The sequence below is a fragment of the Ipomoea triloba genome, chromosome 4, assembly GCF_003576645.1.
Source record: "Ipomoea triloba cultivar NCNSP0323 chromosome 4, ASM357664v1".
Taxonomy (NCBI): domain Eukaryota; kingdom Viridiplantae; phylum Streptophyta; class Magnoliopsida; order Solanales; family Convolvulaceae; genus Ipomoea; species Ipomoea triloba.
In genome coordinates, this window is record NC_044919.1 from 1,260,462 (window position 1) to 1,276,457 (window position 15,996).

At 38.2% G+C, this 15,996-nt stretch overlaps 1 protein-coding gene, 8 non-coding genes and 1 pseudogene across 9 annotated transcripts; 5 read left to right on the forward strand and 5 right to left on the reverse strand.

The window, feature by feature from the left end:
• The first annotated feature begins 698 nt into the window (after positions 1-698).
• On the forward strand, positions 699-3,630 carry LOC116017000 (glutathione S-transferase zeta class-like). The gene is made up of 9 exons (XM_031257492.1): positions 699-1,073; positions 1,175-1,231; positions 1,696-1,784; positions 1,896-1,967; positions 2,136-2,189; positions 2,290-2,365; positions 2,462-2,523; positions 2,793-2,852; positions 3,341-3,630. Exons 1-9 carry the CDS (start codon positions 749-751, stop codon positions 3,437-3,439), a joined length of 894 nt encoding a protein of 297 aa, XP_031113352.1. The 5' UTR covers positions 699-748; the 3' UTR covers positions 3,440-3,630.
• Positions 3,631-4,617: 987 nt separating this feature from the next.
• Positions 4,618-4,767, reverse strand: LOC116018014. Its single transcript, XR_004098050.1, has one exon. It is a non-coding gene; the product is annotated as a U4 spliceosomal RNA (small nuclear RNA).
• Positions 4,768-5,616: 849 nt separating this feature from the next.
• TRNAK-CUU lies at positions 5,617-5,689 on the forward strand. The gene has a single exon. It is a non-coding gene; the product is annotated as a tRNA-Lys (tRNA).
• A 421-nt stretch (positions 5,690-6,110) lies between these two features.
• Positions 6,111-6,260, reverse strand: LOC116018011. Its single transcript, XR_004098047.1, has one exon. It is a non-coding gene; the product is annotated as a U4 spliceosomal RNA (small nuclear RNA).
• An 890-nt stretch (positions 6,261-7,150) lies between these two features.
• TRNAK-CUU lies at positions 7,151-7,223 on the forward strand. The gene has a single exon. It is a non-coding gene; the product is annotated as a tRNA-Lys (tRNA).
• Positions 7,224-7,696: 473 nt separating this feature from the next.
• LOC116018012 lies at positions 7,697-7,847 on the reverse strand. Its single transcript, XR_004098048.1, has one exon. It is a non-coding gene; the product is annotated as a U4 spliceosomal RNA (small nuclear RNA).
• Positions 7,848-8,737: 890 nt separating this feature from the next.
• TRNAK-CUU lies at positions 8,738-8,810 on the forward strand. Its single transcript has one exon. It is a non-coding gene; the product is annotated as a tRNA-Lys (tRNA).
• Positions 8,811-9,283: 473 nt separating this feature from the next.
• LOC116018013 lies at positions 9,284-9,434 on the reverse strand. Its single transcript, XR_004098049.1, has one exon. It is a non-coding gene; the product is annotated as a U4 spliceosomal RNA (small nuclear RNA).
• A 953-nt stretch (positions 9,435-10,387) lies between these two features.
• LOC116017181 lies at positions 10,388-15,569 on the reverse strand (annotated as a pseudogene).
• Positions 10,439-10,511, forward strand: TRNAK-CUU. The gene has a single exon. It is a non-coding gene; the product is annotated as a tRNA-Lys (tRNA).
• Positions 15,570-15,996: the final 427 nt, after the last annotated feature.

The following is a 15,996-nucleotide window of genomic DNA, read 5'->3' on the forward strand; positions in this document are numbered from 1 at the left end:
ACATGTCCATATTAATCCTAACTTTTAACTCTTCACCTTCCATAGTCATTAAAGGAGGTAAATTGCGAATTGCATGAACAAACTTTCAATCACTTTCTTTTCAAAAATTTGAATCCCTAATTCGAAAGGCTCCCCACGCATTAGCCCCACCGAGGATATAAAATGTAAATTCAGAACATCCTCATTTTTAAAGGTTGCTCTCGCACGGGATAAAACTCGATCTGATCTTTCTTTTCAAATTTCACCCATGTGATCAATTAAGTTATCTATGCAGACACCTTTCAATCAATTCCTTGCTTTACTGTGTGCATAAGAAACACAACAATCGTTTGAAAATTTATAAAATGTTTTTTAAAATATCTACTGTTTAGCGAAATATTAAAATATTATCATTTTTTATTTCACGGCTAAAAAATGTTTTTTTTTTGTTTAGTTTATTTTTTAAAAATAAATATGAATACATTATAAAATTATTTATAATAATAATAATAATTCAAAACTAGCTTAAAAGAGACAAAATAAAAGTGATTGACAAAAAAAGTTTAAAAAAATACTGAAAATATCTTTTAACTAAAAATTTTAAAATATAAATATATTGTATATCTCAAGAAAATTGTAAAAATCACTTGGGGAAATCATTTTCCATACCAAACGGAATCAAAGATTAATTCTTTGAGAAAAATCCTAATTTTTGGTGACTGGGGACTGTAGTTCAAGATTGAAGCTTGATTGAGCTGAGAAGACAGTGATGGCTTCTATATCAAGGTCAAAACTCCTGCAATTTAACCGCAGTCACCCCACCTTAATCCGTGATTTTTACAGCGAGGGCTCTCTCTTTCATAGGAGTTTTACGAGGTTGTTGTGTAGCCCACGTTGTCCTAAAGATGCTTGGTTTCAACCACCACCAACTACTCACTTCATCCCAGCTCTCTGCAACACCAAGCTCTTCTCATCTTCCTCAGCCATGGACTCCAATCTTAGCTCTCCAAGCGAGTCCTCTTCGAAGCTTGTATTGTATTCATATTGGCAAAGCTCGTGTTCTTGGCGAGTCCGTTTCGCTTTAAGTCTCAAAGGTTGTCAGAAACAATATGGATTATGATGGGTTATGATTGTGTGTTAATGGGTAATTGAGAGATTATTGGAATGATGGTTTTGTTTTTGATTTTGTGTGCAGGTCTTTCTTATGAATACAGGGCAGTCAATCTCAGTAAAGGAGAGCAATTTGGTCCTGGTAAGTTTGAAATGAATGGTCTTTGTTGAAATTAGATTGAAGATTTTTGCAGAAGAGCTAATCCAATGAATTGTGGTATGATTGATGCATTCTTTAGTCATTATTAGCATTGATGCTTCCAAGCTTTATCCTGAACTAAGTGTGGTGTGTTCAAATGATCTGTGAACCTTTTTTTTTTTTGTTGAGTGACTAGAAAAACCTACAATCACTAACCGAATGTGTGCATAGGGATAGGGTAAACCTGCCTTGTGACCTAGTTGGTAAAGAATCACAAGGAGGTAAACCAGCATAGATTGCTCATAGGTGATGAGCTCAAACCAAGAAGGCCAATAGGCCGCTCTTGCTGGGAGTTAAACTTGTAATCTTATGGTTACCAACTCAACAGCTTGACCAACTTGGCTAAGGTTGTTCCCATGATTTGTCTTCACTGGTTTAAGAAGAAATAACATGTGCATAATTTGCAGAATTTGAGAAACTGAATCCTCTTCGGTATGTCCCGGTGTTGGTTGATGGTGGTGATGCAGTGATTGCTGATTCTTATGCAATTTTATTGGTTAGTCGCGTTCTGTTTAAGTTCTGAATATGTACGTTTTGATTCCTCCGCTATGTCTTTTGATGGCATAATTCATGGTTTATCTTACAAGGGTGCATTTCATTTCGTTAGTATTTGGAGGAGAAGTATCCAAAACATCCACTGTTGCCACTCGATCCTCAATTAAGAGCTATTAATCTTCAGGTTGGGTTTGACTCATTTTGAACATAATATGCTTTGTGTACTAGGAGGCACTCAATCCTCGATACAAGCCTTTGTGTTTTGACTTGTATAAGTCACAGCACGACATGTATCTTAACGTGGGAAACCTAGGATTCGTTTTCTAGTGACTTGTTTGAATGTTTTGGGCAGGCTGCAAGCATTGTCTGCTCGAGTATACAGCCTCTTCATATGCTTTCGTTGCTAGTATGTTTTCTTTCACACATCTTTCTTCTTGTCGGGGAGAAACCTTCCAAAAATCATGTTATTGCGTCTTATGAACAGTTATTGTGTCCTAACTGTGCAGAAGCATGTCGACGAAAGATTTGGTCCAAACGAGGGACAAACGTGGGCTAAACTAAACATTGAAAAAGGTTTCTGTGGTAGGTTTCGTTGCACTAAATGTCTTAATTCACTCTCCTGTCAAATACCCATTGTGGCTTTTAAGTTTTAACACAAAGAGCTATTATGTTGGACAGCCCTTGAGAAGTTGCTGATCCGATATGCGGGCAGACATGCTACAGGGAACCAAGTTTATCTGGTACTAGTTACACGATTTTCCATCTTTTAGGCAATCTCCAAGATAGAATCATCTGAACTGTGAACTATAGACGCATCAGATATATACTATAGATGCTATCATCTACTTGCTCAATGACGTTATTCTTTACCTGAGGTCGAGAGTTTGAACTTATATGTGTATATCGGAGGAATTACAAGCACAGGAAATGAGGGGTTAATGCTGTGTTTCTGTCGGTATGAATTACAGAAAACCTTAAACTGATCATTGTTACTGGTGCAAACTTGCAGGCCGATGTGTTTTTGGCCCCACAGATTGCCATTGCAGCCGAAAGGTTTCATATTGACATGGTAACTGTCTTCCACTCTTCCTACTCAAACTCTCATTAACAGCTGTATACTAAATCTGTGTCTGCTATAGCCTACATGATAACTTTGTCTACTACGCATCCAGAACCATTGTCACATAGCACACGATATGAGAACCTTTAAAAAATAGTACTTCATGGCCAGACCTTCGCCCAAGAGGGGCGAGCTGGGCTTAATCTGAATTAGTCTCACAGTAATAGAGACACTACCCTCGACCTGAATATGTGCATTGAGTAAACTCCGCCGCCATGAGACTCTAGCTAGCAAAGGACCACAAGGAAGGAGGTAAACCACCCAATAGGCCACAGTTGAACTTGAAACCTTGTGGTTACTAAGCTAACAGCCTGACCAACTTGGATGGGGACATGGGGCTACCCATGCTTATGGCTTTATTCTTATCTTCTCAAGTTTTCTTGCTTCTTGATTGGCATGTATAATGTATTAAAGATCCAAGTGGCTTTTGTTTGCAGTCCAAGTTCCCTACTCTACATGCAATATACAATTCATGCAAGGAATTACCAGAATTCCAAGCCTCTTCACCACAAAAGCAACCTGATGCTGCATTGTGAATCTTGCCACCATCCAGCAGAAATTTATTTCTAAAGGAAATTGTAGTTTTTTTTTTTTTTTTTGGTTTTAGTTATCTTAAAACTATATTCTTGTACTGAGACTGTCCACATGCTGTGGTTTGAATATAGACTTTAACTGTGGTTAGTCTGTGTTTTATGCAATCAATGATGGTATTTGGATTTGGGCCCTACTACTAATGTATTTTTAGGGCTAACCTTTAGTCCTCGAGCATGCATGATGGAAGATTTAGTAAGAAAATCAATCGCTCTATTTTATTATCTAAAAATATGCGTTAATTACACAACTGACTTTTATCTCAACTTGCGTTTACAAGCAAGTAGCAAAGTTACCATGAGACCTCATTGTTATGTATCCACTTGATCACTAACTCTAAATTGCATTCTAATTTGATTAAAAAAAAAAAACTTTATCCCAAGCAAGTTGCATAACCTTAAAATCTTCCCAAAACTCCTCTTCTACCATAACTATACACTTCAATTCATTACACATTTTAGGGTAACTATTACCAATGTCCAGATTAAACTTCTAGAAATTAACCAACATTTCACAAACAAACAAGTTGCCCGTCTAGCTCAGTCGGTAGAGCGCAAGGCTCTTAACCTTGCCTGCCCCAAAACACCTCCATGTTGCAGATTTGCTTTCTTTTTGCAGTCCCATACATCTTCCATGTTTCAGTTTTGCTTTCTAATTATTGCTTTCTTTTTGCTGACCCATACACCTTCCATGTTTCAGTTTTGCTTTCTAATTAGTGCACTGTGAATCTTTCCATTTCTAAACATATATATGATTGGAAGGAGGGGGAACCCCAACAAAACGTCTGCACAAACATAACAAGTCATCATAAACAGTCTTGCGAACACTTCTCCGGTCCAGACCTTAAGGATACTTATGAAGTCATCATAAACAATATGATGAATGATCGAATGTCATCAAACCGCTCTTCACTTGATCGGGCTGAGTAGCCCAGACCAGACGTCCTCTACCACTGTCTTTCCATCAGCTCATGGAATTTCTATAACTATTCAACATATACAGATCCATTTAATTGCCGGCACCTTACAAAATCCTAACAAATATGGTATTAGCGCTCAAAAAATTGCTTAAAATAATAAAATAAAGAAACAACTGAACATACAATTTTGGACTAACATTGCAGGGCTTCCAAAGAAGGAAGCCCTTTCAAAAATTCTCTAAGGCTTAGGATGAACCTAAGCCATAGAGGGGGTTTGGAAATAGTTTTCAACCAGCAATAGACGCGCCTCGGTTAGAACCTCACTAGCTGCGTCATTGCCCCAAGCGCAAAGATGGTTTTTGCTGCCTGCTCGCCTCTCCTTTTATTCTACGCTCACTCCTCTCCCACTCCTAAATCAGTCGATGTGGTACACGAAAACTTGTGCTCCTGTTTCCTTATAGCTTATATCACATCTGCAAAAGGCATCAGAATTCCTTTCCACAAAAAAATAAAAAAAATGAAGCTTTTCTCCCCAATTCCAACTCTAGTATAGGGATCACCGGATCAGTGAATGCTCAATTCAGGTTGAAATCTCTGCAAATGCTCAATTATCCATCCTGCAAATTTCTGCAGGATGGATAACCATGTAATGAGCAGATTTGTATTGAAAGATAGAGCTAAGTGGTTGAAATCTTGGATTTATTAATCTTCTTGGACATTATATATGAGTTCAGTGATCACCAGGCCAGCCAGTAGTGAAGGGTCTAAAGTGTAGTACAGTAGAAGAAGAAAAGTTACTGAGCAAGAAGAGGATGCCATGACAGCAGAGAAGGTGATGATTTGGTTTTTGGGCTGCTAGGCATGCCATTTTGAACGGTTAGTACAGAAACACAAAGATCTAGTGTGCTTAGTAAAGTTTTATTAAAATTAAAAAAAAAAAAAAAAAAAAAAAAAAACCTCAACACAACTAAGTTTTAATCTCAATCTAGTTGAATTAAATATACAAAGTCTATTACTTATTTAATAACTTTGATAATTCCAGTAAGCCCCCATTACATCAGCATGTCTTTTACATAAGAATTTGAAAGCTTATGAAAGGTAAACATTAACCAACCAAATAGTTTTTAAGCTAAAAAACCTATCAGAATTAATAACATTTCAGACCAACAGTGTAATAAGTAAACTATTGCCGGCCAAAACACTGCCCGTCTAGCTCAGTTGGTAGAGCGCAAGGCTCTTAACCTTGTGGTCGTGGGTTCGAGCCCCACGGTGGGCGGTTGCTTTTTTGGCAAAATTACTATGCTACTGGTGAACAATCTTGACACCCCAAAAGTGACCTTAGCTCTGCTGTTTTGCAGGCAAACTTCACAAACCCAAACCTTTCATGCTGTCAATGGAGATATCAGTTTTGGGTTCCAAGAGCTGTTTCAGTTTCTGCAGAAAATGAGGATTAAAAAAAAAAAAAGATGATAATTCTATGGTAACTGAAGGATATATATACACTAAGCCTGTCACAAACTATCATAATAATTCCATAGTGAGGTTACCATTATATATTGATGTGGATCATCTATGCTAGTTGAGCCAAGGACAACCTCTCTCCATACTTTGATGTCAGTTAGTGACAGGCTCCAAGCTTTGGACAATGAAAGTTGATAGCAAGCATATGAATATATAATTTTGGACTAAAATTGCAGGGCTTCCAGAGAAGGAAGCCCTTCCAAAAATTCTCTAAGGCTTAGGGTGAACCTAAGCCATAGAGGGGGTTTGGAAATAGTTTTCAACCAGCAATAGACGCGCCTCGGTTAGAACCTCACTAGCTGCGTCATTGCCCCAAGCGCAAAGATGGTTTTTGCTGCCTGCTCGCCTCTCCTTTAATCCTACGCTCACTCCCCACCCACTTCTACATCTGTCGATGTGGTACACAAAAAACACAAAAACTTGTGCTCCTGTTTCCTTATAGCTTATATCACCTGCAAAGCCATCAACATCATAACCCCTGTGCGAAGAGAAATCCTTTCCATAAACACAAAATGTCTGCCCAGTTCCATGTTGGTATTGACATCTTTCGTTGTTGAAATCTTGGATTTGTCAATCTTCTTGGGCGTTACACTTTGCGTTGAAAAGATGTTAAGCATCGATTATAACTCTCTAGACTCCTTCAAACTGATGCTAGATTCTACATTTTTTGCGGTGCATCATCTCTCTGCAATTGTAACTGATAGGAAAAGAGCTTTACCATATTAAAGTAAACCATATATTTGCCATAAATGATTAAAGAATGGCATTATCTGCAGTACTGTACTTCATTTTACAGCTATGGAAAAATCATTATTTTTTACTTTGCTTCATTTCTTGGCATTCTCATGGTCCCCTAGCTTCTCACACAATCACCTTATGGCTCTAGCTTATAATTACCAAAATTTAAGCCGATGAGATGATACGTAATTCTTTTTTTTTTTTAGCAAATACATAATATGTAATTCATAAAACTTTCTTATTTTAGAATACTCAATACAACTAAGTTTTAATCTCAATCCAATTGGATCAAACAGCTTCCATAAGCCCCCATTGCATTAGCATGTCTTTTTCAAGAGTTGAAAACTTATGAAAGGTAAACATTAACAAACCAAATAGTTTTTAGACTTAAACTAATAAATAAATAAATAAACCTCTAAGAATTAATAACATTTCAGACCCACAGTCTAATAAGTAACCTATTGCCTGCCAAACAGTCGCCCGTCTAGCTCAGTTGGTAGAGCGCAAGGCTCTTAACCTTGTGGTCGTGGGTTCGAGCCCCACGGTGGGCGCCATATATTTTATGGCAAGTTTATGGCAAAAACTCTGAACTATACTAATGGTGACCAATCTTGACACCCCAAGTGACCTTAGCCTGCTGTTTTGCAGGCAAACTTCACTTCACAAACCCAAACCTTTCCTGCTGTCAATGGAGAGATCAGTTTTGGGTTCCAAAGACCGGTTTCAGTTTCTGCAGAAAATGAGGATTTAAAAGAGAAGAGATGATCATTCTATGGTAACAGGATATATACACCAAGTCTGTCATCCATGAATGGACCTATGATGCCATCTGAGTAGAGAATAGAGACATTATATTGGTCAATATCAGAGGTGAGGATAACAAAAAAGGTATCATCCACTGCTGTCCAAAATCATCAAAGAATCAATCATACCCTGATCAACTGGTCTATCTACAAGTTCAGAAAATTGCTAGATTAACAAAGTCAAGAGAGAAATAAATACATAATTTTAGACTAAAATTGCAGGCCTTCCAGAAAAGGAAGCCCTTCCAAAAATTCTCTAAGGCTTAGGGTGAACCTAAGCCATAGAGGGGGTTTGGAAATAGTTTTCAACCAGCAATAGACGCGCCTCGGTTAGAACCTCACTAGCTGCGTCATTGCCCCAAGCGCAAAGATGGTTTTTGCTGCCTGCTCGCCTCTCCTTTAATCCTACGCTCACTCCCCACCCACTTCTACATCTGTCGATGTGGTACACAAAAAACACAAAAACTTGTGCTCCTGTTTCCTTATAGCTTATATCACCTGCAAAGCCATCAACATCATAACCCCTGTGCGAAGAGAAATCCTTTCCATAAACACAAAATGTCTGCCCAGTTCCATGTTGGTATTGACATCTTTCGTTGTTGAAATCTTGGATTTGTCAATCTTCTTGGGCGTTACACTTTGCGTTGAAAAGATGTTAAGCATCGATTATAACTCTCTAGACTCCTTCAAACTGATGCTAGATTCTACATTTTTTGCGGTGCATCATCTCTCTGCAATTGTAACTGATAGGAAAAGAGCTTTACCATATTAAAGTAAACCATATATTTGCCATAAATGATTAAAGAATGGCATTATCTGCAGTACTGTACTTCATTTTACAGCTATGGAAAAATCATTATTTTTTACTTTGCTTCATTTCTTGGCATTCTCATGGTCCCCTAGCTTCTCACACAATCACCTTATGGCTCTAGCTTATAATTACCAAAATTTAAGCCGATGAGATGATACGTAATTCTTTTTTTTTTTTAGCAAATACATAATATGTAATTCATAAAACTTTCTTATTTTAGAATACTCAATACAACTAAGTTTTAATCTCAATCCAATTGGATCAAACAGCTTCCATAAGCCCCCATTGCATTAGCATGTCTTTTTCAAGAGTTGAAAACTTATGAAAGGTAAACATTAACAAACCAAATAGTTTTTAGACTTAAACTAATAAATAAATAAATAAACCTCTAAGAATTAATAACATTTCAGACCCACAGTCTAATAAGTAACCTATTGCCTGCCAAACAGTCGCCCGTCTAGCTCAGTTGGTAGAGCGCAAGGCTCTTAACCTTGTGGTCGTGGGTTCGAGCCCCACGGTGGGCGCCATATATTTTATGGCAAGTTTATGGCAAAAACTCTGAACTATACTAATGGTGACCAATCTTGACACCCCAAGTGACCTTAGCCTGCTGTTTTGCAGGCAAACTTCACTTCACAAACCCAAACCTTTCCTGCTGTCAATGGAGAGATCAGTTTTGGGTTCCAAAGACCGGTTTCAGTTTCTGCAGAAAATGAGGATTTAAAAGAGAAGAGATGATCATTCTATGGTAACAGGATATATACACCAAGTCTGTCATCCATGAATGGACCTATGATGCCATCTGAGTAGAGAATAGAGACATTATATTGGTCAATATCAGAGGTGAGGATAACAAAAAAGGTATCATCCACTGCTGTCCAAAATCATCAAAGAATCAATCATACCCTGATCAACTGGTCTATCTACAAGTTCAGAAAATTGCTAGATTAACAAAGTCAAGAGAGAAATAAATACATAATTTTAGACTAAAATTGCAGGCCTTCCAGAAAAGGAAGCCCTTCCAAAAATTCTCTAAGGCTTAGGGTGAACCTAAGCCATAGAGGGGGTTTGGAAATAGTTTTCAACCAGCAATAGACGCGCCTCGGTTAGAACCTCACTAGCTGCGTCATTGCCCCAAGCGCAAAGATGGTTTTTGCTGCCTGCTCGCCTCTCCTTTTATTCTGCGCTCACTCCCCTCCCACTCCTAAATCAGTCGATGTGGTACACAAAAGCACAAAAACTAGTGCTCCTGTTTCCTTGGCATATATCACCTGCAAAGCCATCAACATCATAACCCCTGTGCGAAGAGAATTCCTTTCCATAAACACAAAATTTCTGCCCAGTTCCATGTTGGTATTGACATCAGCGAATGGTCACTTTAAGCTTAGCTTAAATCTATGCAAATACATGCCCGTTGCTGCAGGATAGTCATGTAATGAGCAAATTTGTATATTGAAGATAGAGACAAGTGGTTGTTTTGTGGTTGAACTCTTGGATTTGTCAATCTTCTTGGACATTATTTTTGAGTTCAGTGATCACCAGTCAGTAGTGAAGGGTCTGAAGTGTATGTAGTAGAAGAAGAAGAAGAGCAACTGAGCAAGAAGAAGAGGATTCTATGACAGCAGAGAAGGTGATAGATTGGGTTTTTGGGCTGCTATAGGCATGCCATTATGAAACCATCAATACATAAACACAAAAAGATCTAGTGTCGCATCTTTAGTGCTCGTTGTTTATACTGATAGTAATGATAGATGCATCTCCACGTTACACTTTAGCCTTGAAAAGATGTTAAGCATCGATTACAATTCTCATAGTCCCCTATATTGTCACACAATCACCTTCCAACTCTAGTTTATAATTACGGAAATTTAAGCCGATGAGATAGTACGTAATTCATAAAACTTTCTTATTTTAGAATACTCAATACAACTAAGTTTTAATCTCAATCCAATTGGATCAGATAGCTTCGATAAGCCCCCATTGCATTAGCATCTCTTTTTCAAGAGTTAGAAAACTTATGAAAGGTAAACATTAACAAACCAAATAGTTTTTAGACTTCAAACTAAAAAGAAAAAAAATAAATATAACTCTAAGATTTTAATAACATTCAGGTCAACAGTGTAATAAGTAAACTATTCCTTGTCAAGCAACTGCCCGTCTAGCTCAGTTGGTAGAGCGCAAGGCTCTTAACCTTGTGGTCGTGGGTTCGAGCCCCACGGTGGGCGTTTTGGTTTTTTGGCAAAAACTCTGAACTATACTAATGGTGACCAATCTTGACACCCCAAGTGACCTTAGCTGCTGTTTTGCTGGCAAACCTCACTTCACAAACCCAAACCCAAAGCTTTCATGTCATTGGAGGGATCAGTGTCGGGTTCAAATAGCGATTTCAGTTTCTGCAGAATATGAAGATTGAAAAGAGAAGAGATGATCATTCTATGGTAACAGAAGGAAATATATAAATATACAGAATATGAAGATTGAAAAGAGAAGAGATGATCATTCTATGGTAACAGAAGGAAATATATAAATATATGTATAGTGAGGTTACCATTAAATATTGAGGTGGATCATCCATGCCAGTTGTGCCAAGGACAACCTCTCTCCTTAGCTTTGTGGTCAGTTTGTGACAAGCTCTAAGCTGTGGACAATGAAAGTCGATAGCAAGCATATGAACGAGGCCTTAACCGGTTGATAAAACAAGAAAATGCCCGCGGGGGGCACTTAGTTACTTACCTCAGATCGTGTTGCCCCGCCAACTATGAACACAAAAATGCGCTGCCCCATGTTCTTGAAATCCACAGACGCACTCCTCAAGGCCGAGTCACTAGCAGAAGTAGAGAAAGAACTTTAGGTGCCTCATTTTTTTTGAGTACTACTGACTCTGTTACAATGCAGTATTTGTTCATAACTACTTTCTCAACCTACTGAAGCACAAAGAGTCAATATCGCCTCACTGATGAGGCTCAATGTGAGTTTTTTTTTTTGTTTGGTTAATGTGATAAATGTGTACCTGGAATAGCCATCATCAGAATGGCGACGTGCGTAGTTTGGAGTCCTCCTGGATCTCATTGATCGCGGGCCTGTAGTTGTCTCGGGTGTCTTTGATGCGGTCTTTGCAGATGCACCCTTGGTATCCCCACTGCCCCCTTGACCAGATGGTCCTTCATTGCTCTTTCGATGGTATTCATCCTTTGGAAGTTCACCTTTATTCATTTGTTCAACCAACTCCTGAAATAAAACCATTATCCATGGGTGTAATATCCACCACTCAAATATAGCTAGGAATGAATAGCTCAAATAACAGTAGAAAGGTGTAAACAAACCTCTATCACTGGAAAAAACCGGAATAACGCCCATTGCTCTTCGTCTGCAGCAGCACGATCCTTTCGAGCTGCATTATTTTTTTTCTAATAGAGAGTTTTTTTTTTAAAATTATATATGTATGTGTCAGGGATCTTAAATGACATTGAATGATAATTTCTTTCGTCGTATTGATATATATACCTTTTGTCCGTCAAACTTTAGGGAGAAATTCGCATCTGAAGTCTTTTTCTTATCTGCTGAGCCCTCAAGGATTTTCATATTGTTTATAACCTTCATATCATCTGCAGTTAGTTTTGCCAGCTGAGGAGGGGAAAGAATGAGAAAATTCCCAGTAAGATTTATCTCAAGTTCTATGAATGGAGAAAGTGGACAGAATGAACAAGAAGATAGGGTCAACCTGCAATAGCTTTGCTGCTTGGCCCTCAAACATATCTGGATTAACCATTGCATAAATCATCAACAACCTTAGCTTGTTCTCAGCTGGTGAATCCTGCAAAATACAAGTTTTTTTTTTTTTTGGAAAGATTTATGCAGTACTAAATAGCAGTCTGCAATGGAGTTCACTTGGGATTTGGGATTTGGACAAAAACACCAAAACCATTACCGAAGCGGTCCTCAGAACATTGATCACTTCCTTTGATCCAGCATCACCAAAGACGAGATCCTGCTCAACCTGTCCAAGGTCGCGAAGGCATTGCTCTCGGGTAATCGTGTTTATCTTCCCAGCAATCTGATTGAAAAAGGGCACACAATGTCGAAACTCAAACTCAAACAGCTATGAAGAAAATCAAGAAATGTTTGTTTTAAGTCAGAAAAACTGATACACACTGCAACGTGGAGCGAGAGCTTCTCCATTTGCTCGTTGTACTGTGGCAAAGCTTGAACCATTTTCTGTATGTCCCGGGTCGATAGTTCACTTCCATCTCTACATAAAGATAAACTTAAACTCAGCTACTGAAGCTACATCATAATCTGCAAGTACTTATTTCCCATTTCCTAATCTAAGTCTTGACAGAATTATCGAAAGCACCAACCTTTGTTGCAGCTGTGCTGCTTTGTTCTTTGAAACAAAGTTGCTAAACTTGTCGTGCAACTTTTCACTAGCCTGATAGATTCGTCGAGTTAGAAGTAGTCACAACACGGACATCCAACAAACAACGAACATTAAGATCTAAGTGCAAGTCATACATACTTCTGCTATATGAGCATAGCGGAGTTCAAGCCAGACCGGATCATGATCTTCCAAAAGAACTTCCTTCTTCTCAGGCTCACCGCCCGTCTTGCTAGGCACCTAGTAAGCCCCAAGTATTAATCTCTGTTAAGAGTCTCGCATTGAAAAATAAGAGAGAAACATATGGTTTATAAGGTCATAGGTTAGACCAGCTAATTGATTGGATTCAGTCTTTTTAGTGTCGTTTGGACCCCAATCTTGGATTGTTAACATAAAGCTTAATGGAAATGCGTACCTCGTGAACATATTTGTTACCAGTCATTTCAAGAAGGTCATGGCACATACCATCATAGAACCACTCATGGATGATAGGAGCAATCTGAGTAGAGACATTGGTGAATATCAGAGGTGAGGTTAAACAAAACTGGTGTCCAAAACCATCAAAGAATCAACCATAACCTGATCAACTGGCCTGTCCACAATCAGCAAATCACATGTCTCTTTTTGGGGATAGTTAGGGATGGTGGATTTGTTTGTAGAAATGCATTCAAAAATTGCAGAAGCAAGCATTGAGGGAATTAAGTCCTGCTTTCTTCTTGGAGAATCATCATTTCCCTTGGGAGCTCGATACCGCACAACAGGAAATTCCTGAGACATGTTGAGAAACAGTAAAGAATCCAGCCAAAGATCCACACATTTGGGAGACTCAAAAAGCAAAACTTTATGGTTTTCAGCACCAAATCTTGTATTTTACACAATCATAAGTCCTCTGATCCTGAGGCCTTCCTGTGTTTTCTATCTTTAGTCCAGACAAGAAGAAAAGCTGATTTATGTTTAGTGTCACCTTTAGTGAAGCAAAAACAGTGGCAATTCTAGTTGCCATTGTGCTCAAGCATGCAGTAAATCTACGCTGATTTTCAGCACCTTCACCATAGAGCTCATGGAAGGCTCTATCCTGATCAGTGAGAAATGCCTAAAACAAGCACACATAAAATAAAAAAATAAAAAAAAAGTAAATGTATAACAAGATCCATAATAATGTCAGATGAATCAGAAAAAAACGCATCCACCTGTTGATATTACAGTAAAGTAAGCCACACTCTCATGCCTTAAAAGTTATCAGATTCAAAATAAAAAAGCATTAGCCAAAACAAATGACAAAACACCTGACTGTCCATTGGGAAGTACTCCAAATTCATCTGCAATACCAAGAAGGAGAAAAGCTTAATTAGGACCAAACACCAACAATTTGTTTGCAGAGGATTATCCTTATGGCAGTGACAAAAGGAGAAATCTTGCCTCTCTTAGTGCACCTATACGCGGTATCACACTTGAATCGCTCTTGATTCGAGCTACCAGGTCCTTTGGGACGGGTGTGCTGAAGTACACATAAGCTCTGAGCAGAAAAGAAAAGGATAACTGGAATAAGAGGATCACCAGCCTCATGAAAACATAGCATTCAGAAGACAGAGCGACATCTAGAAATGTAGATTCTTTCTCACATACTTTCTGTATAAAGGTTCTCTTCCAGACATATCAGATAGGAACATGATCAAACTGTAAAGTTAAACACTGGCAATGTTAGTCATCACTTCATTTCAAGTTACAAAAGAATGCCATCTTAAAGCTTAGATGTCATATTTGCAGTAAAACTGTTTATGATGATGTCCCTATTGACATGACGAGGGAAACCACAGCCACTACCCGAGACTGCGCACCAGGTAAATCTCGTCTTGTGATCTTAGCTGGCAAATGGTCATAAGGAAGGTAAATCAGCCTAAATTCTTCATAGCTGATCGGCTCAAACCAAGGCTAATAGGCCGTTTCCACTAGCAGTCGAACTTGGAACCTTATGGTTACCAAGCAAACGTCCCGATCAATGTGGCTGGGGTTGCCCCCTCCTATTGACAGTTTTAGTAACAGATCCATGTAGTTGATTAGAATGCAAAATAGGGAATGATAAACATGCTTCTCTTTAGTTGGTTGGATGAAATATATGACATCCATAGCAGGTAAAGGTTGTCTTCTTCTGAAAAGATCTTCCACCACTGCATTAAGGAATTGAAAACCAGTTACCAATTAAACTCTAAACATCTCAGCATTATTAGCTATGAAACTTGAGGAAACAGAAACCCAAAGCAGATAATATACTAATACTCACGAGAAATTCCTTCATCTGTGATATCTGCCATTTTGCATGAGCAAGACATCACTTTCAAAGTCACCTTATCCATGATGAGTACCTGCTCAAAACCGGTAAATCTCGAGAAAAAAACATCAAAAGCTTTGTCTTTTCATGATCACATAAAATCCCAGAGACATACCCTCCATGCAGATCTTGGATCATCTGTTTTGGATGCACGGAGCATCTCATACAACAATCCTGCAATTGATTAAAAAAAATTGTTCCATTCCAAGATTTTCCATGAAATTGTAATTGAAGCATGTGCTATGTGGATCATAGTCTCTTTTTTAATTTTTATCAGAATAATCTTTGGCATAGGTTAATTCTGATATCAAATTGAAACATGTGCTTCATCTCAACTAAGAATCTAAGCTGATAATTGGATTGCACATTTATATTTATATATTATATATATATAATCAACAATTGTGAAAAGGAGTGAGAGCGATGGGGTGAAAGGGAAAGATGATTACTTTCGCGGGTGACCTGCCGGAAATTCTTGTACTCTGAGCTGTGAGAATTGGTCTCGGAATCGGAAAACGACATCTTTGATGAATTGAAAATGCCAAAAAAAAATGTTCTGTCTAAGTGTTTTCTGGTGGATTTAGAAATGACCTGCAAAAATGAGCATGGAGAAAGAAGACAATGATTTGTATAGAGAGAGACGTGGGAGGATGTTTTCGCGGTGTTCGTATCTTGGTGAAAAGGTCGTTATGCGCTTCTTGTGGGTACGCACAATGTTGTAACGGCCATTAACAGGAACTCCTTATTCTTTTTATCTAATGAAGTTTTTTTTTTTTAATTACGGAAGAAAATAGGTCCTCACTATTTGAAAGAGTGCACATAATATGTCAATTTTATGTAATAACTCACAAAGTGCATATTAGAGATCAGATAAAATAAATTCAACTTGTAATTTCCTAGTAGAGAAATTGCATATGTTCTACCATTTTCTTTCCTTTTCTTTTTTGACCATCCAAGGTTTCCCCTTCTCTCGTACTATATGATGGATCCAATGAACGTTACCTAC

Excerpts from the sequence above, each read along its gene's own strand:
- LOC116017000 (XM_031257492.1), top strand. The coding sequence starts at position 749 with ATGGCTTCTATATCAAGGTCAAAACTCCTGCAATTTAACCGCAGTCAC. Across the intron at positions 1,232-1,695 it reads AGGAGAGCAATTTGGTCCTG|AATTTGAGAAACTGAATCCT; the intron begins GTAAGTTTGAAA and ends CATAATTTGCAG. Across the intron at positions 2,366-2,461 it reads CATTGAAAAAGGTTTCTGTG|CCCTTGAGAAGTTGCTGATC; the intron begins GTAGGTTTCGTT and ends TATGTTGGACAG.